Genomic DNA, 22,607 nt, shown 5'->3' with positions numbered 1-22,607 from the left:
GCGGCCGCTCTCTGTGTAGCTCAGGGAGCCGGGGGAGCGGCCGCAATGTGCGGATACACTGTGACTCGGACTTCACAGTGTGTCTGCTGGTAGCGTAGGATTGCCGCTATTAGCAGGCACAGAGAAGGCAGCACTTTAGGGGCCTTTGTCAGCGGATCCGCTGACAAATACGCCTGTGTGAATGCACCCTAAGGGTACGTTTTAACGTGCATATTTTCTGCTGCAAATCTGCTGTAGCAGATTTAGCTACCCACTGATATCAATGGACCCCACCTCAAGCAGGCCCTGTGCCAAGCCTGCCGCCGATTAAACATAACAGACAAATAGGACCACAGATCAGGAGTAGGTAAGTATAGTTATCATATTGACCTTTAAGTTCTGTAGTTTGAAGAATTGTGGAGGAGAATGATCTATAGTACATATGCAGTACTTAATGCAGCCAAGAACTACATGATTAGGTTATACATTTACAAAAGGGTTATCCAGGAATAGAAAAACAGAGCACATTTCTACTTAAAAGAGCACCACAACTGTCCCCAGGTTGTGTGTTGTATTACAACTTGCCTCCATTCACATCAGTGGAACTAATCTGCAATACCACACACAAACTAGACAGGTGTGGTGCGATTATTTTGTCTTATTTTTTATTTAGGTTTACCTGGTAACAGACTGTTAATGCTGGGGATATCATTGGAAAATGTCCAGCATCCATGTGGAAGTAAAACAGGGCATTTCTTTATTGGATAACTTGCATAAACACGATAAAAACGCTGATGCGTTGCACACTTTCGCGCTTAGTCTTAGTCACTTACTCTGACTAAGCGTGAAACGTGTCAGAGTTATCATCATGTTTAAGCAAGTTATCCAATAAAGAAATACCATGTTTTACTTCAACCTGGATTCTGGACATTTTCCTCTTGATATTGCTCTGTTGTGAAGCCGGGGGTGGGAGCGGCAGGTCCGTGCACAGGTGTGAAGGCGAATCTGGGTGAGCTGTCGTTACTACATGTTTTGGACTGATTATTGCTGGGGAAGCCAGGCATTTTATCCGCAGCAGCTGGCTCCATTTAAAGCTCTATGTAAAACCTATAGAACCTAAACTGAAGGAAATAAACACTAAAGACTTATCAACACAAACTTTATTATGAAGTTCAGCAGAAGATGAATTCCCAATGTGGGCCTTGTTATTTAGAACAGAATCCAGTCCATGTTCAAAGAGAACATTATACCAGCAAAACTGCATTAATACAGCCGTCATTTTCAGGATTATTTGTAACTTGTGCATATTTTCCTAAAACAAAACAAAAAAAATATTAGGTTACTTTATTTCTAATGTAATATAAAAACGTATTCATGTGGCATACACCGCTTTTTAGAAAGTGAAATCTTACCCCATATAACTTTGCCTCCTTGCGTGACTAGACCAAGCTCACTAACATTCACCTCGATGACTGTTCCCTTTGTGATGACCCCTAAAGTTGTGTAAAGCGGTGATGACGGGTTCTTCTTTACTCCCAGGATAGGTAAGCAGAATGTGGCTTTGAGTTCTGGATGAGTCACGTGAGCCTTTTTAAAACGTAAGCCCTGGAAAAACACACAATACAAATTGAGATCAAGATGAAATTTATGATGTGTTAAAGTTATAATCATAACAACAACAATGCAGTATAGTAGCGTAAAAGTCCTAATACTGCATCCGGTGCTTTCTTTTCCAGAAATATGAAATCACAGAAGACAAGAGAGAACAACAGAGACTGTAGCATAAATCACATTAGTCTTTTATTCTGCACCATTTTCATCTTCAAGTTTCACCTTCTTACTGGAAAACTTAAAAGGGGTCCTCCACCCCTACACATCTTATTCCCTATTCAATGCATAGGGCATAAGATGTCTGACAGCGAGTGTCCAGCCACTGGGACCCCCCCAATCTCTGATGCGCCAACCCAACTCCATGCCGGATCACGGGCGACCACAGAAACTACACCTCCTCCATTCATGTCTATTAGAGGAGGTGTGCCGGCTCTGTACTAGCCATCACGCTCTTTCCCATAGACATGAATAGCTCCAAGCTTCTGTGTTCAGGACGCTGCGGTGCTCGACCGGAGATCGTGCGGGGGGCCCCTTTGGATAGGGGATAGGATGTTTAGGGGCGGAGTACCCCCTTTAATACACATCCAAAATTTCTATATATTTGGTAACCTCCGCTGTCAGGACCCTTTAACGCTGGAGTACAGTGAAACTTCTCTAAAAGACCACCCCTTTATACAGTCCACATTTTCTGTGACAGATTTATAGTTTCTGTAACAAGGTAGAAGTGAACTTGCAGCAGTAATGCAGAGACTGTGCTGTACTGGTGGGGAGCTATAGTGTGCACATATGGAGGTGCTGACCTTTACAGTCCAGTTACAATTGCAATGCCTTTTAGCGTGAATAAGGTCGAAGTCACCAGATTTACAGTTTCACATTTTTTATGCATTCTTTAAGAATACAACCCATCTGAAAGACCCCCGTTTTGTGCAATTTTTGGTGGTCGCCTCAAAGATGTTTCACTATATATAGATTTGTTGCCATAGATCTAGCAATTCATCAAGACATTCTACAAGGTTACCGCTTAAACCAGCATCCCCTATGTATAAACCCAGCATTCAACAGTCCCATAATGCTACAGAAAAAAAAAAAAAAAAAACACATTAGCAATTGTCTTAAAGGGGTTACTCAGCCTGTAACAACAGATGCCCTACACTAAGGATAGGTCATCAATATTATATTAGTGTGGGGGGGTCCACTGAAGAGGCCACAGCACTTGTGCAAGCACTTAAATGTTTTCCTGTAATTGTTGTACTAATCATTTCCTTAATATTACAAAGTGTCATTGTTCTTATGGACTCACCATAGGTCTAATAAATCTTTCATATTTGGGAGGTTTTCGTGTGAATCCATCTCCAACAAAGCAAACTTTGGTGACCATCCTCTTCCAAGCCTTCTTCTTCCTCTTTCCTGTACGGATAACTTTAAGAACTTCTGTTTCTCCTTGAGCCCGGACTTTGGGGAGAGGAACTTCCCATTTACCCTAAAAAAAAATAAAATAAAAAATAAAGTGATGCTGCAGGAACAATTCTAGTATTGATGAAAGGCGTCACCAGTCAGTGCACTGATCTATCACTTACTGCTTTCTCTTTTCGCTTTTGTTTGATCATATTAGAGAGAACTTTAGCTCGACTTTGCCCTTCTCTGTCCAGTAGATAAGCTGGAACAGCTCCTTCTGGTGTCTTCTCATCGTTCTTCTGCTTGGTATTCCTCTTTTCATGCATTTTAATTCTAGAGATCATCAACAAAAAGATGTGTAACTATAGGCTTATACTTTTCATTATACTACTAGACACTGTAGCGGCAGACTGTCTGAATGAAACAGCAGTATAAGGGTATGGTCACATGGTCAACATGTGTGGTTTTTAGGAGAAAACAGCATTTCTTTCCACATCAAAAACCGCATGTGATCATTTCATAATGCACCTTTACACAGAGTAGAAAGCCATTTTCCTCTTACAAAGCTACAAATCCCTTTGTTCCTTAAAAGGGCTCCACGTTTGGAACAAACTGTTCCGAATGCTGTAGCTGGCGCGGGGAGCTCGTGACGTCATAGCCACGCCCCCTCAATGCAAGTCTATGGGAGGGGGCGTGACACTGTCACGCCCCCTCCCATAGACTTGCATTGAGGGGGCGTGGCTATGACGTCACGAGCTCCCCGCGCCAGCTACAGCATTCGGAACAGTTTGTTCCAAGGGCGGAGCAGCGGAGTACCCCTTTAACACAGTGACTGAGTAAGGCTGGGTTCACACCACATTTTGTTAAATATGGTTCCCGTATACGGCTGGGAGGAGGGGGCGGGGCTTAATCGCGGCACCCCGCACTCAGCCGTATTCGGGAACCGTATTTAATGTAAGTCTATGAGCCGACCGGAGTGAACTGCAGCCTCCGGTCGGCTGCTTTTTCGGCCATATGCAGTTTCCCGACCGCAGGCAAAAACGTGGTAGACCACGTTTTTGCCCGCGGTCGGGAAACCGCATACGGCCGAAAACGAAGCCGACCGGAGGCTGCGGTTCACTCCGGTCGGCTAATAGACTTACATTAAATACGGTTCCCGAATACGGCTGAGTGCGGGCGCCGCGATTAAGCCCCGCCCCCTCCTCCCAGCCGTATACGGGAACCGTATTTAACAAAACGTGGTGTGAACCCAGCCTAAAAGGGAACCTGTAATATTCTCCATGCAAGTCGAACCACTAGCAACTTGAAAAATGAACAGACTCCCTCATTCCAACCAGCAAAAATATACTCTAAAAAGCTGCACTTTTTAACCCCTTAAGGACCGGAGGTTTTTCCGTTTTTGCATTTTCGTTTTTTGCTCCTTGCCTTTAAAAAATCATAACTCTTTCAAATTTACACCTAAAAATCCATATGATGGCTTATTTTTTGCGCCACCAATTCTACTTTGTAATGACGTCAGTCATTTTGCCCAAAAATCTATGGTGAAGCGGAAAAAAAAATCATTGTGCGACAAAATTGAAAAAAAAACGCTGTTTTGTAACTTTTGGGGGCTTCCGTTTCTACGTAGTACATTTTTCGGTAAAAATGACAGCTGATATGTATTCTGTAGGTCCATACGATTAAAATGATACCCTACTTATATAGGTTTGATTTTGTCAGACTTTTGGAAAAAATCATAACTACATGCAGGAAAATTAATACGTTTAAAAATGCCATCTTCTGACCCCTATAACTTTTTTATTTTTCCGTGTATGGGGCGGTATGAGGGCTCATTTTTTGCGCCGTGATCTGAAGTTTTTAACGGTACCATTTTTGCATTGATAGGACTTATTGATCACTTTTTAAATGATATAAAAAGTGACCAAAAATGCACTATTTTGGAGTTTGGAATTTTTTTGCGCGCACGCCATTGACCGAGCGGATTAATGATATATTTTTATAATTCGGACATTTCCGCACGCGGTGATACCACATATGTTTATTTTTATTTTTATTTACACTGTGTTTTTTTTTTTATTGGAAAAGGGGGGTGATTCAAACTTTTAATAGGGGAGGAGTTAAATGATCTTTATTCACTTTTTTTTTCACTTTTTTTTTGCAGTGTTCTAGCTCCCATAGGGACCTATAACACTGCACACACTGATCTTCTATGTTGATCACTGGTTTCTCATAAGAAACCAGTGATCAACGATTCTGCCGGATGACTGCTCATGCCTGGATCTCAGGCACTGAGCAGTCATTCGGCGATCGGACAGCGAGGAGGCAGGAAGGGGCCCTCCCGCTGTCCTGTCAGCTGTTCGGGATGCCGCGATTAGCCGCGGCTATCCCGAACAGCCCGACTGAGCTAGCCGGGAACTTTCACTTTCACTTTTAGCCGCGCGGCTCAGCTTTGAGCGCGCGGCTAAAGGGTTAATAGCGCACGGCGCCGCGATCGGCGCTGCGCGCTATTAGAGGCGGGTCCCGGCTTCACTATGACGCCGGGCCCGCCATGATATGACGCGGGGTTACTGTGTAACCCCGCGTTATATCAGAAGAGCAGGACCAATGACGTACCGGTACGTCATTGGTCCTTAAGGGGTTAAAATAGGCTGGGAATGGGGCTGAAAAATCACCTGGGCAGTCCCTGCCTATGTGCATGGGCTTGTTTTATATATATTTTTTTTTACTTACATTTTTAAAGGGGTTCTCTGGTGCTTAGACATCTTATCCCCTATCCAAAAGGATAGGGGATAAGATGCCTGATCGCGGGAGTCCCGCCGCTGGGGACCCCCGGGATCTTGCACGCGGCACCCCGTTTATAAATCAGTCCCCGCGTTTGCTCCGGGTCTGATTACCGCCCCCCAGCGATCAGGCATCTTATCCCCTATCCTTTGGATAGGGGACAAGATGTCTAAGCACCGGAGTACCCCTTTAAGTAAAAAAAAAAAAAAAAAACCTTTAACTGATGAAAGTCTGGATTTCTGCCTCTACCATTAGGGGAGCTTACTTTATACAGCTCTCCCTTGGCTGAATAATAAAGCCATTTACAGTAAGCTATCTGCAGAGGCAGCAAAATAAAAAAAATCACTTTCCACACATTCTTACATACAGTAACCAGTGCAAATATTCTATTTCCCATTGTTTAAATGACCTTTTCTAATGGTTGTCACGCAGCCTTTCATTTTATCTAGGAGGGACATGGCCCATGTGAGTATGTATGTGTTTACGTGGGGGAGGGGGGATGTCTATACAATTCCTCAATAATATGGCATTTTCAATCTTGTTAAAGTCACCACCAAAATCTCCAATATGTGACAATTCCCATGAGTAATTTCCCGGTGTCACAACAAATTTCTATTGATTTTACCCCAATCCAAGAACACAGCAAAAGTGCATAAAGGGGATGTTCTAGCCAGGGGGGCTTTGGGTAAATAAAATGTAGTGTCACACACTTGCTGTATGAAATAGACTGACTAAATATGTTATAATTATACATGGCTGTCTGCCTAGGAAGATAAGAGGCACTTACGTCTTCTTCATCTGGATCTTCTCAGCATGGCGCTGCTTGTGGTACAGTTTGGCCTTCAGACCGATGAGCTTCTTAGCTTTCTGTGACCGCTCATGAGCCTCACGGCTCTCTTTCTTCCTCTTCTTCTCATGGTAATCCAAGCGATAACCATACCGCTTTCGGTGTAACTCAATATGTTCGTTCTGAGGCTAAAGTACAAATAAAATTTAAAAAAATCTGGTAAATCAATAGAAAACCCTGAAGCAAACAATACATTACATTTTAAATTAGTTTGATACCAGTTGTCTCAGTTTTCAGGACACTTTCAACTTTATTTACCTCAGTACACATCACTTCAATGTAAGTTATTATTAGGACAAGTTCTTAGAGATTAGCAAGTTTTCTGAATATCCTTTTAGGCCCGCTTTGTCAAAGCGCTCATACACTTTCAATCAGTGAAAGCCCGCTGCTATTTCTTGTTACCCTAAGACAACCCTGTCGGCACTGTGCTCCTCTATCAGGAGCGCAGCACTGTCACATTACCCATCCTCCTCAGCCGGCTTTCATAATGCTGGTGGTATAGGACCTGTGAAAATGTCAACATCATGTGACTAGTCACATGTTAGGGGCAGAGCTGAGCAGGATAGAGGAAATTATGGCGGAAGGACCTTTGTGATGCTGTGGAGGGGGCAGTGCGGCGCTGCGCTGGAGTGGAGGTCGCATGTCACCCCAGTAGTAAGGGGATTACATGAGGAGGAGGTTTGTTACAGTGCATCAACCCAGTAATAAGGAGATTACATGCAGAGAAGGTTTGTTACTGCGTGTTACGTCACCCCAGTAGTAAGGTTGGGTGTGTTAAAGGGGCGGAGCCAATGGGAAGAGTCAAGGGGGCGGCAAAACTAGCTATTGCCTAGGGTGGGAAAAATCCTTGCACCAGCCTGTGCGCGTGTGTGTATATAGAGGTATGATGTGTGCATAATGATTGTATGTATAATGTGTGTGTATAGAGGTATGATGTGTGTATGTATAATGCGTGTATAATGATTGTATGTATAATGTGTGTATAATGATTGTATGTATAATGTGTGTATAATGATTGTATGTATAATGTGTGCATAATGATTGTATGTATAATGTGTGTATAGAGGTATGATGTGTGCATAATGATTGTATGTATAATGTGTGTGTATAGAGGTATGATGTGTGTATGTATGATGTGTGTATAATGATTGTATGTATAGAGGTATGATGTGTGTATAATGATTGTATGTATAATGTGTGTGTATAGAGGTATGATGTGTGCATGTATGATGTGTGTATAATGAGTGTGTATAGAGGTATGATGTGTGTATGTATAATGTGTATATAATGATTGTATGTACAATGTGTGTATAGAGGTATGATGTGTGTATGTATAATGATTGTATGTACAATGTGTGTATAGAGGTATGATGTGTGTATGTATAATGTGTGTATAATGATTGTATGTATAATGTGTGTATAGAGGTATGAGTGTATGTATAATGTGTGTATAATGATTGTATGTATAATGTGTGTGTATAGAGGTATGATGTGTGTATGTATAATGTGTATATAATGATTGTATGTACAATGTGTGTATAGAGGTATGATGTGTGTATGTATAATGATTGTATGTACAATGTGTGTATAGAGGTATGATGTGTGTATGTATAATGATTGTATGTACAATGTGTGTATAGAGGTATGATGTGTGTATGTATAATGATTGTATGTACAATGTGTGTATAGAGGTATGATGTGTGTATGTATAATGTGTGTATAATGATTGTATGTATAATGTGTGTATAGAGGTATGAGTGTATGTATAATGTGTGTATAATGATTGTATGTATAATGTGTGTGTATAGAGGTATGATGTGTGTATGTATAATGTGTATATAATGATTGTATGTACAATGTGTGTATAGAGGTATGATGTGTGTATGTATAATGATTGTACGTACAATGTGTGTATAGAGGTATGATGTGTGTATGTATAATGTGTGTATAATGATTGTATGTATAATGTGTGTATAGAGGTATGATGTGTGTATAATGATTGTATGTATAATGATTGTATCAATATTCATTTAGGGCCCCGATTCATACCATCCACCTCCCTAAATAGGGTTGTTTTGCCCATATATCCTAATCCCACCCTGAGATAATGCTTGCACCTTTTTATCTATACATATGTGTAAAGGTCTGTATATATATGTATATCACCTCCATTAAATTGTCTATATGGATATCAATCAGGTCCTGTGTAACAGCCACTCTAACCATACAATCTACTCTTAAGTGTGTATACCTATTTATAGATTGTTTCTGTACCACCTATGGCATAAGCATATATAAAAAAATAGTTTCATAATTCCCTGCGGGCAGCACTTTCGTTTTCTTGATTTCAACTTAAGTGTTGCATAATAAGTGCTTTGACTGTGATACCTATCAGTTTCTCCATAATAATACACAGAAGCCAATAAACATATCTAATTGACCAAGCTAATGTATCTACTGACCTTCTGCATGGACCGCTAATAGTTAATACACGCCCGGCGTGTGCTGGTTACTATCAGGGGTGTGGAAATTTTATAAAAAACTACTTGTCCACGGGACTAAAATGGAGCAAAATCTACTTGTCCTTCATGACGATCCACTTGTCCGGGCCAATTTTCGCTTTTACGCTCTAATTTTTTTTCCTCCTCGCCCTATAATAGCCATAATTACCTACTATAATGATACCTTTTAATTTTTCAATAACATTCTCTGAACCCCAAAAAAAAAAATATATATATATATATTAAGGGAAGTGAAATTAAAATAGTAAAAGATAATTTTGCAGATTTGGTGTTTTTCTTTTCTGCGCCATTTACCTTGTGGTTGAGGTAACATGTTAGTTTTATACTTTAGGCGCCTGATTACAGCAATACCAGATTTGTATCGTTTACGTCATGTTTTACTAATTCTGAACTTCTTATAATTTTTTTAATTGCCATTTTTTAACCCCTGTAGCTTTATTTTTTTTCCGCATACCAGGCTGTATGAGGGCTCATGTTTTGCGCCATAATGTTTTTTGTATGGGCACCATTTTGGCATTGATCTGACTTTTTAATCGCTTTTTAACATTTTTTTATGGGATATTATAAAAATTGCAAATCTGTAGTGAAGACAGAGGACACAGGTCTGCACGGGGAGCAAGAAGCCACGTCCCCTCATCTCCCCCCGCACGTCTGCAGAGCAGGGGAGAGAAGACAAATACACAGATTCTCACCTCCCCTGCTCTGCTTCGGAGGACACAGTTTATTGTCGGAGGCGGCAGAGTATGGAGCCCGCTCCATGCAGACTGCAGATCGCCACCGCACTTGTCAGGTCCAGCCCTGCTTGCCCGAAGCCGGGCTAAGGGCCGGACAAATTCACCTGCCCGGCGCCCAAAACTGCTAGTCCCGGGCGTTGGGCGATAGGAATTCCACATCCCTGATTATGCACCGCCCAGGGACGTGTCACCTAGGGAAGCAGGGTGGGCGCATCGGACATGACGTAGCGGTCCCGCTGCATAAGACGTCAGACGCCGTCTTCCCCGGCAGCGCGCTGGGCTGGAAGTCAGCCGGTCTCTTCACCACTGCGAGAGTGCGCGCTGCCGACATATTCTACATGAAGACTCAGAACTGTGAGTAACTCCGGTTTTGAGACTGTTTGTTTCTCTGCAGGAACTTCCCCGAGGATTTGAATACTGAGAAGGGATATGGTTTTTGTTTTTCAGGGACACCAGCTGGAGGGTTATAAGTGAGTGAGCAATGCTGTGCTTATGACACTACCTGGAAGGGGGCACATATATATGATTGCTGCCCGTCTTGTTGGCTGTTATTTTCTATCTTTTGCAGGTTAAACCCCTGCTGGCTGAGGACTTCAACTCTTAAAAGTGGCATACCCATATGGTTTATTATATCCCCTTGATTGAGAGCATGTGTGGCAGTAGTGGAGAAGAATTATAAATAATCTGATTGTCTGATGGGTCACTGGACTCTGGCATATATACTACTTTTAAGTAACTCTTAATGTTCTGTTAAACTCCCCTGATGACGTTGTTTAAAAAGGCGACAGAAACGCGTTGGGTGAACTAGTCACCAGTAATGGATGACTAAGGGAGTAATTCCTATTATTTGAGTTGCAACTATCATAGTTACATAGTTAGTACTGTCGAAAAAAGACATATGTCCATAAAGTTCAACCAGGGAATTAAAGGGTAGGGGTGTGGCGCGATATTGGGGAAGGGATGGGATTTTATATTTCTTCATAAGCATTAATGTTATTTTGTTCCAGGAATGTATCTAATCCGGTTTTAAAGCTGTTAATTTTTCCTGCGGTAGACTGTTCCATAAGTTCACAGTTCTCATGGTAAAGAAGGCGTGTCGCCCCTTGAGACTAAACTTTTTCTTCTCCAGACAGAGGGAGTGCCCCCTCGTCCTTTGGGGGGGTTTAACCTGGAACAGTTTTTCTCCATATTTTTTGTATGGGCCATTAATATACTTATATACGTTTATCATATCCCCCCCTCATACTCAAATAAAAGACGGGGAGGTGCTTATGTCTTAGCAATATAGCACTCCCTTGATATATCTTAACAGCTCTCTTCTCCTTGTTTTGGTATAATGATTGTATGTATAATGTGTGTGTATAGAGGTATGATGTGTTTAGGTATGATGTGTGTATGTATAATGTGTGTATAATGAGTGTGTATAGAGGTATGATGTGTGTATAATGATTGTATGTATAATGTGTGTGTATAGAGGTATGATGTGTGTATAATGATTGTATGTATAATGTGTGTATAGAGGTATGATGTGTGTATAATTGTATGTATAATGTGTGTGTGTATAGAGGTATAATGTGTGTATAGAGGTATGATGTGTGTATAATTGTATGTATAATGTGTGTATAGAGGTATAATGTGTGTATGTATAATTGTATGTATAATGTGTGTATAATGGTATGATGTGTGTATAATGGTATGATGTGTGTATAATGTGTGTATAATGGTATGATGCGTGTATAATGGTATGATGTATGTATAGAGGTATGATGTGTGTATAATGATTGTAATGTGTGTGTATAGAGGTATGATGTGTGTATGTATAATGTGTGTATAATGATTGTATGTATAATGTGTGTATAGAGGTACGATGTGTGTATAGAGGTACGATGTGTGTATAGAGGTACGATGTGTGTATAGAGGTACGATGTGTGTATAGAGGTACGATGTGTGTATAGAGGTACGATGTGTGTATAGAGGTACGATGTGTGTATAGAGGTACGATGTGTGTATAGAGGTACGATGTGTGTATAGAGGTACGATGTGTGTATAATGGTATGATGTGTGTATAATGATTGTAATGTGTGTGTATAGAGGTATGATGTGTGTATGTATAATGTGTGTATAATGATTGTATGTATAATGTGTGTATCAAAGTATGTTCAGCCATACATGCAGTGCACAGTGAGTGTAGTCAAGAAGTAAATCCACACACAGTGCACACAAAGTGAGCGCGGCCCCTAGGAGTGTAGCCGATTTATATTTTGCCATCCCCGCTTCTGCAAAGTTGTGCATGCCTGCTCTATACTGTTCTCCCACTATAGTAAACATGGAATATTCAGGAAAAAAAAAAATTATATTTTGGCAAACCTTAGCAGATGGCAAGTTACAGCTCTACAAATCAGACTAAGCTGAAGAGTCCCTAGTAAATACTTTCAAATGCTGGCAACTATGATGAGCAGCGACTACGTAGCCTCATTGTATAGTTTGTACATAACAGTGTGGCGTTTATACAGTATTTATACCTGTATTCAGTGGCATAGCGGAGGCCTCTGTAGTCCCTCGTGGTGTTATTGGGGGGGGGGGGGGGGGGGCGTCTAGGTAGGGGCACCAGCTGCAGAACCACAGGCTGTATCAGGGCATGCTGGGCATTGCAGTCAGTAACTACAACTCTCAGCATTCCTTGACACAGCCTATGGCTCTGCAGCAAGCCCAAAACTACAACTCACAGCATGTTGCACCATAACCTATACAACTATATAGTGCAACATGCTGGGAGTTATAGTTTTATTTGGGGAATCTGCACCACAGGAACAGAAGAAGCAGAGTGCCGCCAATAACACTGATCAATACTTTGTTATGGCGCAGCGTTGCTCAGTGTTTGCAATCAAAAGATCACATGTAATTGTCTCCTATTGGGGCAAAAAAATTGTAAATAAAATATATTTTAAAAAGCGAATAATAGTAAATAAGCTCCTTCCCGAATTAAAGTTTGAATCTCCCCCCTTCCCCCCCCCCCCCCCCCATTTTTCAAATGAAATAATGTAAACAAAAATATGATGTGATAAAAAAAAAAAAAATGCAATTCTGGGGTTTGGTATTTTTTTATGTTTATGCTTTTCACCATACGGGATAAATAATGTTATATTTTAATAGATCGGACAATAACGTACACGGTGATACTAAATAGGTTTATTTTTATTATGTTTAAATATTTTTTATATGGAATTTGGTAAAAGGTGAGTGAGGTTAATGTATGTGTGTTAACCCCTCAAAGACTTGTTTTTTCCTCCTTACCTTTAACCCCTTAAGGACCAGGCCATTTTATACCTTAAGGACCGGAGCATTTTTTGCAATTCTGACCACTGTCACTTTAAACATTAATAACTCTGGAATGCTTTTAGTTATCATTCTGATTCCGAGATTGTTTTTTCGTGACATATTCTACTTTAACTTAGTGGTAAAATTTTATGGTAACTTGCATCCTTTCTTGGTGAAAAATCCCCAAATTTTATGAAAAAAATGAAAATTTAGCATTTTTCTAACTTTGAAGCTCTGCTTGTAAGGAAAATGGATATTCCAAATATATTTTTTTTGGGTTCACATATACAATATGTCTACTTTATGTTTGCATCATAAAATTTATGAGTTTTTACTTTTGGAAGACACCAGAGGGCTTCAAAGTTCAGTAGCAATTTTGAAATTTTTCACAAAATTTTCAAACTCACTATTTTTCAGGGACCAGTTCAGTTTTGAAGTGGATTTGAAGGGTCTTCATATTAGAAATACCCCATAAAAGACCCCATTATAAAAACTACACCCCCCAAAGTATTCAAAAAAACATTCAGTAAGTGTATTAACGCTTTAGGTGTTTCACAGGAATAGCAGCAAAGTGAAGGAGAAAATTCAAAATCTTCATTTTTTACACTCGCATGTTCTTGTAGACCCAATTTTTTAATTTTTGCAAGGGATAAAAAGGAGAAAATTTTTACTTGTATTTGAAACCCAATTTCTCTCGAATAAGCACATACCTCATATGTCTATGTTAATTGTTCGGCGGGCACAGTAGAGGGCTCAGAAGGGAAGGAGCGACAAATGGTTTTTGGGGGGCATGCCGCATTTAGGAAGCCCCTATGGTGCCAGAACAGCAAAAAAAAAAAACACATGGCATACCATTTTGGAAACTAGACCCCTCGGGGAACGTAGCAAGGGGTAACGTGAACCTTAATGCCCTACAGGTGTTTCACGACTTTTGCATATGTAAAAAATTATATATTTTTTTTTACCTAAAATGCTTGGTTTCCCAAAATTTTTACAATTTTAAAAAGGGTAATAGCAGAAAATACCCCCCAAAATTTTAAGCCCAATTTCTCCCGATTCAGAAAACACCCCATATGGGTGTGAAAAGTGCTCTGCTGGCGCACTACAGGTCTCAGAAGAGAAGGAGTCACATTTGGCTTTTTGAAAGCGAATTTTGCTCTGGGGGCATGCCGCATTTAGGAAGCCCCTATGGTGCCAGGACAGCAAAAAAAAAAAAAAAAACACATGGCATACCATTTTGGAAACTAGACCCCTCGGGGAACGTAACAAGGGATAATTTGAACCTTAATACCCTACAGGTGTTTCACGACTTTTGCATATGTAAAAAAATATATATTTTTTTTACCTAAAATGCTTGTTTTCCCAAAAATTTAACATTTTTTAAAAGGGTAATAGCAGAAAATACCCCCCAAAATTTGAAGCCCAATTTCTCCCGAGTACGGTGATGCCCCATATGTGGCCCTAAACTGTTGCCTTGAAATACGACAGGGCTCCAAAGTGAGAGACCGCCATGCGCATTTGAGGCCTAAATTAGGGACTTGCATAGGGGTGGACATAGGGGTATTCTACGCCAGTGATTCCCAAACAGGGTGCCTCCAGCTGTTGTAAAACTCCCAGCATGCCTGGACAGTCAACGGCTATCTGGCAATACTGGGAGTAGTTGTTTTGCAACAGCTGGAGGCTCCGTTTTGGAAACAGTGGCGTACCAGACGTTTTTCATTTTTATTGGGGAGGGGGGCTGTGTAGGGGTATGTGTATATGTAGTGTTTTTTACTTTTTATTTTATTTTGTGTTAGTGTAGTGTAGTGTTTTTAGGGTACAGTCGCACGGGCGGGGGTTCACAGTAGTTTCTCGCTGGCAGTTTGAGCTACGGCAGAAAATTTGACGCAGCTCAAACTTGCAGCCGGATACTTACTGCAATCCTCCGCCCATGTGAGTGTACCCTGTACGTTCACATTGGGGGGGGGGGGGGGAACATCCAGCTGTGTCAAAACTACAACTCCCAGCATGTACGGTCTATCAGTGCATGCTGGGAGTTGTAGTTTTGCAACCGCTGGAGGCTCTGTTTTGGAAACAGTGGCGTACCAGACGTTTTTCATTTTTATTGGGGAGGGGGGCTGTGTAGGGGTATGTGTATATGTAGTGTTTTTTACTTTTTATTTTGTTGTGTGTTAGTGTAGTGTTTTTATGGTACAGTCACACGGGCGGGGGGTTCACAGTAGTTTCTCACTGGCAGTTTGAGCTGCGGCAGAAATTTTGCCGCACCTCAAACTTGCAGCCGGATACTTACTGTAATCCTCCGCCCATGTGAGTGTACCCTGTACGTTCACATTGGGGGGGGGGGGGGAGAACATCCAGCTGTTGCAAAACTACAACTCCCAGCATGTACGGTCTATCAGTGCATGCTGGGAGTTGTAGTTTTGCAACAGCTGGAGGCACACTGGTTGTGAAACACCGAGTTTGGTAACAAACTCAGTGTTTTGCAACCAGTGTGCCTTCAGCTGTTGCAAAAGCTACAACCCCCAGCATGTACGGACAGCGGAAGGGCATGCTGGGTGTTGTAGTTATGCAACAGCTGGAGGCATACTACTTTGGCTGGGGATGCTGGGGATTGTACTGGTTATGCAACAGCTGGAGACACACTGGTTTGCTACTTAACTCAGTGTGCCTTCAGCTGTTGCAAAACTACAACTCTCAGCAGTCACCGACAGCCAACGGGCATGCTGGGAGTTGTAGTTATGCAACCAGCAGATGCACCACTACAACTCCCTGCATGCACTTAAGCTGATTGGGAGTTGTAGTTACACAACAGCTGAAGGTACACTTTTCCATAGAAAGAATGTGCCTCCAGCTGTTGCAAAACTACAAGTCCCAGCATGCCCATAAGGGCATGCTGGGAGTTGTGGCGGTCTGCCTCCTGATGTTGCATAACTACAGCTCCCAGCATGCCCTTGTTGCATGCTGGGAGCTGTTGCTAAGCAACAGCAGGAGGCTGTCACTCACCTCCAACGATCCAGCCGCATCACATCAGTCCCTCGTCGTCTCCGCCGCTGCTCCTGGGGCCCCGATCCCAACAGGGGCGCCGGGGATCGGGGTCCCCAGCACCAGGGGTGCACGTCCCGCACCCGCTCACGTCCTCCGGAAGAGGGGCGGAGCGGGTTGCGGGAGTAATCCGGCCGACGAATCAGGGCGATCGTGAGGTGGCACCAGTGCCACCTCACCCCTGCTGGCTCTGGCTGATCGGGGCCGTCTCTGACAGCCCCGATCAGCCAATAATTCCGGGTCACCGGAGACCCGATTGACCCGGAATCCGCCGCAGATCGCTGGACTGAATTGTACAGCGATCTGCGGCCATCGCCGACATGGGGGGTCATAATGACCCCCCTGGGCGATATGCCCCGATGCCTGCTGAACGATTTCAGCAGGCATCGGGGACCGGCTCCGCTCCAGATGGTTGCGGGGGGCCGGTAAAACACATGACGTTCTCATACGTCATGTGTCCTTAAGGACTCGGAAATGGAGACGTATGAGAACGTCATGTGTCCTTAAGGGGTTAAAAAATCACAATTCTTTAAATTTTGCATAAAAATATCCATATAAATATCCATATGATTGTTTATTTTTTGCGCCACCAATCCTACTTTGTAATGGCAAAACGGAAAAATATATATATATCATTGTGTGACAAAATAGATAAAAAAAACGCAATTTTGTAAATTTGGGGGTTTCCGTTTCTATACAGAACATTTTTCGGTAAAAATGACACCTTATCTTTATTCTGTAGGTCCATACGGTTAAAATGATACCCTACTTATATAGGTTTGATTTTGTCGCACTTCTGGAAAAAATCATAACTACATGCAGGAAAATGTATAGGTTTAAAATTGTCATCTTCTGACCCCTATAACTTTTATTATTCCACATATGGGCCAGTATGAGGGCTCATTTTTTGCGCTGTGATCTGAAGTTTTTAGCAGTACAATTTTTGTATTGCTCTGACTATCGTTTTTTATCAATTTTTTCATGAAATAAAAAGTGACCAAAAATACGCTATTTTGGACTTTGGAATTTTTTTGTGCTTACACCATTGACCGTGCGGTGTAATTAACTATATATTTTTAAAATTCGGAAATTTTACATTGATTAATGGTTTCTCATAGGAAACCACTGATGAATGATTCTGCCGCTTGACTGCTCATGCCTGGATCTCAGGCACTGAGCAGTCATTCGGTGATCGGCGATGCAGGAGGTAGGTAAAGGGACCCTCCTTGTGTCTGCCAGCTGTTCGGGGCACCGCGATTTCACTGCGGCGGCCCCGAACAGCCCACTGAGCTAACCGGCAGTACTTAACTTTCACTTTAGATGCGGCGATCAACTTTGAATGCCCGTGTCTAAAGGGTTAATAGTGTGCGGCACCACGATCAATGCCGCGTACTATTAGCCATGGGTCCGGGCCCGACCCGCTATGATGCAGCCGAACAGGTAAACCCTGAGTCCTTAAGTGGTTAAGAACGCAGAGTGTACCTGTACGCCCCAATGCCTTAAGTGGCTTTAAAGCGAGCACGGGAGCTGTGCTCGCTTCAGAGGAGTAAGCGTTGGCTACCATCATTTAGGGAGGAAATTTAAATGAAAACCAAAATTTTGCACATTTTGGAGGGTTTTGTTTTCACACTGTACAATTTATGGTAAAAATGACGTGTTCTTTATTCTGTGGGTCAATACGATTAAAATGACACCCATGGCTAGATACTTTTATATTTTTGTACCGCTTTAAAAAAAAAAAAAAAATCTCAAACTTTGTACAAAATCAGTAATCAAAAAATCGCCCTATTTTGACCACCTATAACTTTTTCATTTTTCCGTATATAGGGCGGTATGAGGCTCATTTTTTGCGCCGTCATTTGTACTTTTTATCAATACCACATTTGCATATATTAAACTTTTATTTAATTTCTTATTCTTCTAATAAAATGTGACAAAAAAGAAGCATTTGTGGACTTTTAAATTTTTTTTTACGTTTACGCTGTTTACCGTACAGGATCATTAACATTATATTTTGATAGTTCGGACATTTATGCACGCGGAGATACCAAATACAGTGACTCCCTGACCTACCATGGCACCCAAAATAAGATAATTTCAACATGCGATGGCCTCTCAGAGGCCATCGCATGTTGAAGGCAGCATCAACATACAATGTTTTTGTATGTCGGGGTCATCGCATAAACGGCTATCCGGCAGCTCAGACTGCTTCAGCTGCCGCCGGATAGCCGTTTACGGTGCCCCGTTGATTGTCTCCTACCGGTCCTCGGGGCTCCGGACCGTCCTCTTCGGGATTCCCTGCATCGCCGGCGCTCTCCATCGTTGTCATCACGTCGCCGTGCACGCCGTCCTGTCATCCAATAGGAGCGGCGTGCGTAGTGACGTGATGGTGGCGATGTGAGAGCGAGGATGCGAGGGTTTAACGCTTTTTGGGGGTAAAATGGGGAAAAACTTCATTTTTATTGGGGGAGGGGATTTTCCCCCTTTCCCCCCCACATTTTTCAACTTGTTATGTCCCCATAGGGGACTATCTATAGCAATCATTTGATTGCTAATGCTGTTCAGTGCTATGCATAGGACATAGCACTGATCAGTATTATTGGTGATCTTCCTCTCTTGTCTGCTCGATCTCAGACCAGAGCAGGAGACGCCGGGAGACGGACAGAGACAGGTGAAGGGACCTCCGTCCGCCATTACAGATGATAGGATCCCCGCGGCAGTGCTGCAGATGATCCGATCATCTATTTTAACGTGCGCATTGCCGCAGATGCTGTGATCTGTACAGATCACGGCATCTGAGGGGTTAATGGCGGACATTTGCGTGATCGCGGATGTCTGCCATTACCGGCGGGTCCCCGGCTGCTGATAGCAGCCGGAACCTGCAGTGTATGATGCGAGGACCACTCCGATGCGAGCAGTCATACACAGAACATAAATGTACGTCCTGGTGTGCGAAGTACCGCCAAACCAAGATGTACATTTGCGTCCGTGGTCGTCAAGGGGTTAAAGTATATAGTAGAATTATATTCAGAGGTAGTGCTGGGCGGTATACCGGTTCAGGGGTTGTTAGAGAAGCAGTGCCCACGGGTCACATGATTGGGGAGGGGGGGGGAATACCATTAAATACTGTGGAACCGCCATAACTTACAAAAATACAGTGATACACATTTTTGGTCATACCGCCCAGCTCTATTCAGAGGGCGCAGTGTGTGTGGCCGTGTTACATTCAGAGGGCGCAGTGTGTGTGTGTGTGTGGCCGTGTTACATTCAGAGGGCGCAGTGTGTGCGTGTGTGTGGCCGTGTTACATTCAGAGGGCACAGTGTGTGCGTGTGTGTGGCCGTGTTACATTCAGAGGGCACAGTGTGTGCGTGTGTGTGGCCGTGTTACATTCAGAGGGCACAGTGTGTGCGTGTGTGTGGCCGTGTTACATTCAGAGGGCGCAGTGTGTGCGTGTGTGTGGCCGTGTTACATTCAGAGGGCGCAGTGTGTGTGTGTGTGTGTGGCCGTGTTACATTCAGAGGGCGCAGTGTGTGTGTGTGTGTGTGTGTGTGGCCGTGTTACATTCAGAGGGCGCAGTGTGTGTGTGTGTGTGTGTGTGTGGCCGTGTTACATTCAGAGGGCGCAGTGTGTGTGTGTGGCCGTGTTACATTCAGAGGGCGCAGTGTGTGTGAGTGTGTGGCCGTGTTACATTCAGAGGGCGCAGTGTGTGTGTGTGTGTGTGTGTGTCCATGTTACATTCAGAGGGCGCTGTGTGTGTGTGTGTGTGTGTGTGTGGCCATGTTACATTCAGAGGGCGCAGTGTGTGTGTGTGTGTGGCCATGTTACATTCAGAGGGCGCAGTGTGTGTGTGTGTGTGGCCATGTTACATTCAGAGGGCGCAGTGTGTGTGTGTGTGTGTGGCCATGTTACATTCAGAGGGCGCAGTGTGTGTGTGTGTGTGTGTGTGTGTGTCCGTGTTACAGAGGGCGCAGTGTGTGTGTGTGTGTGTGGCCATGTTACATTCAGAGGGCGCAGTGTGTGTGTGTGTGTGTGTGTGTCCGTGTTACAGAGGGCGCAGTGTGTGTGTGTGTGTGTGGCCGTGTTACATTCAGAGGGCGCAGTGTGTGTGTGTGTGTGTGTGTGGCCGTGTTACATTCAGAGGGCGCAGTGTGTGTGTGTGGCCGCGTTACATTCAGAGGGCGCAGTGTGTGTGTGTGAGTGTGTGGCCGTGTTACATTCAGAGGGCGCAGTGTGTGTGGCCGTGTTACATTCAGAGGGCGCAGTGCGTGTGTGTGTGTGTGTGTGTGTCCGTGTTACATTCAGAGGGCGCAGTGTGTGTGTGCGTGTGTGTGTGTGTGTGTGTGTGTGTGTGTGGCCGTGTTACATTCAGAGGGCGCAGTGTGTGTGTGTGTGTGTGTCCATGTTACATTCAGAGGGCGCTGTGTGTGTGTGTGTGTGTGTGTGGCCATGTTACATTCAGAGGGCGCAGTGTGTGTGTGTGTGTGGCCATGTTACATTCAGAGGGCGCAGTGTGTGTGTGTGTGTGTGTGGCCATGTTACATTCAGAGGGCGCAGTGTGTGTGTGTGTGTGTGTGTGGCCATGTTACATTCAGAGGGCGCAGTGTGTGTGTGTGTGTGTGTGTGTGTGTGTGTGTGTGTGTGTCCGTGTTACAGAGGGCGCAGTGTGTGTGTGTGTGTGTGTGGCCATGTTACATTCAGAGGGCGCAGTGTGTGTGTGTGTGTGTCCGTGTTACAGAGGGCGCAGTGTGTGTGTGTGTGTGTGGCCGTGTTACATTCAGAGGGCGCAGTGTGTGTGTGTGTGTGTGGCCGTGTTACATTCAGAGGGCGCAGTGTGTGTGTGTGGCCGCGTTACATTCAGAGGGCGCAGTGTGTGTGTGTGAGTGTGTGGCCGTGTTACATTCAGAGGGCGCAGTGTGTGTGGCCGTGTTACATTCAGAGGGCGCAGTGCGTGTGGCCGTGTTACATTCAGAGGGCGCAGTGCGTGTGTGTGTGTGTGTGTGTCCGTGTTACATTCAGTGCATATGTGCTCTTGAGCTTTTTTGAGCACAAATAAAACAGAACATTTTTAAACAAAGTATATTAGAAATATTTTTTATTTAACATAAGGAGTGCAATAGCAAAAAATTGTTTTAATGAGAGTCACCCTTTAAGTGTGGCTCTGTAGGGCTAGTAGTACCCACCATTTTGGGAGACTTGCTCTATGGTATAATTTTTTTTTTATAAATCACATCTTTGGGAAATTCAAAACAAATTTCTCTCAGACAGAATTTATTCACCCATCTTTAATTCTCTTCATTAACAAAAAGTAAAAAACCAAAACTGTAATCCCTGTGAATAAGAAATCATCATCCTGCATTATGCGCCTGGTGGCTTCAATATAAGAAGAGGATGAATATTTAATAACTTGGAGAATTTTTGAAAAACAAAACTAACCAAAAAGAACAATTCACAACGAAGCACTGCGTGATGTTCCACATAAGCAGAGGATGTTATATATTCCTTCACACCAAGGATCTGATCCAATATTTATAAACACTGGATACATTTTCATAATCAATCTGCAAAGTACAAGTAATCAGGGTCCCCAACCTGTTACTATCCGGCTGCTACGAAACTGCAACTCCCATCATGCCCTGACAGCGGAAGGCACAATAGGAGTTGTAGTTTAGCAGCATGGGCTGTCAAGGCATGATCGCAGTTGTCGTTTTACAGCATCAGCTGTGAGCACGATGGGAGTTGTAGTTTTATAGCGTCAGCTTTCTGGGCACTATGGGAGTTATTTCATAGAAACCTCTGTGGGGACACGAGGGGAGATGTAGTTTCACAGCACCAGGTTTGAGGGCACGATGGGAGATGTAGTTTCACAGCACCAGGTTTGAGGGCACGATGGGAGTTGTAGTTCCACAGCAGCAGGTTTGAGGGCTTGATGGGAGATGTAGTTCCACAGCATTGACTGACAAGGCATTTCACAGCAGCTGGAGAACCACAGGTTGGGGAACACTGATGTAAAAATCACTAAGTAGTAATAATCCTCTAAAGAAATAAGGCAGCAACAGGCAGGTCTCCCGTCTGTATACAGAGCAGGCACATGGAGTAAACACCCCGGCATCAGGCTATACACAGCAGTGTCCTTACCATGGCGGCTCCGCGGTTCTTTACTTCTGGGCTGTTGCGGTTCTTGTGCGGCTTCTGGATCGGCCTCTATCCCCCGAGGAGGATCAGTAGATGGTAATTCGGGGACCCAGAGGCCGAGACGACGGCCACCGAGCAAGATGGCAGAGTGTGAAAAGAAAGCGCCGCCCACAGACTGGAAGTGACGTCACTTCCGGGTAATACCAACTACAGCAACGACCATAACGTCCGCTGTGGTGACAAGA

The 22,607-nt window shown here is 43.5% G+C and overlaps 1 protein-coding gene across 1 annotated transcript; it reads right to left on the bottom strand.

The window, feature by feature from the left end:
- Positions 1-1,121: 1,121 nt before the first annotated feature.
- NSA2 (NSA2 ribosome biogenesis factor) lies at positions 1,122-22,522 on the bottom strand. Its single transcript, XM_056540083.1, has 6 exons — positions 22,366-22,522; positions 6,554-6,741; positions 3,168-3,318; positions 2,891-3,070; positions 1,392-1,584; positions 1,122-1,291 (listed from the first exon to the last, which is right to left on the bottom strand). Exons 1-6 carry the CDS (start codon positions 22,366-22,368, stop codon positions 1,224-1,226), a joined length of 783 nt encoding a protein of 260 aa, XP_056396058.1. The 5' UTR covers positions 22,369-22,522; the 3' UTR covers positions 1,122-1,223.
- Between the last annotated feature and the right edge of the window lie 85 nt (positions 22,523-22,607).

Source organism: Hyla sarda, chromosome 1 (genome assembly GCF_029499605.1).
Source record: "Hyla sarda isolate aHylSar1 chromosome 1, aHylSar1.hap1, whole genome shotgun sequence".
Lineage (NCBI taxonomy): Eukaryota > Metazoa > Chordata > Amphibia > Anura > Hylidae > Hyla > Hyla sarda.
This window is presented reverse-complemented; position numbering and strand designations above follow the sequence as displayed.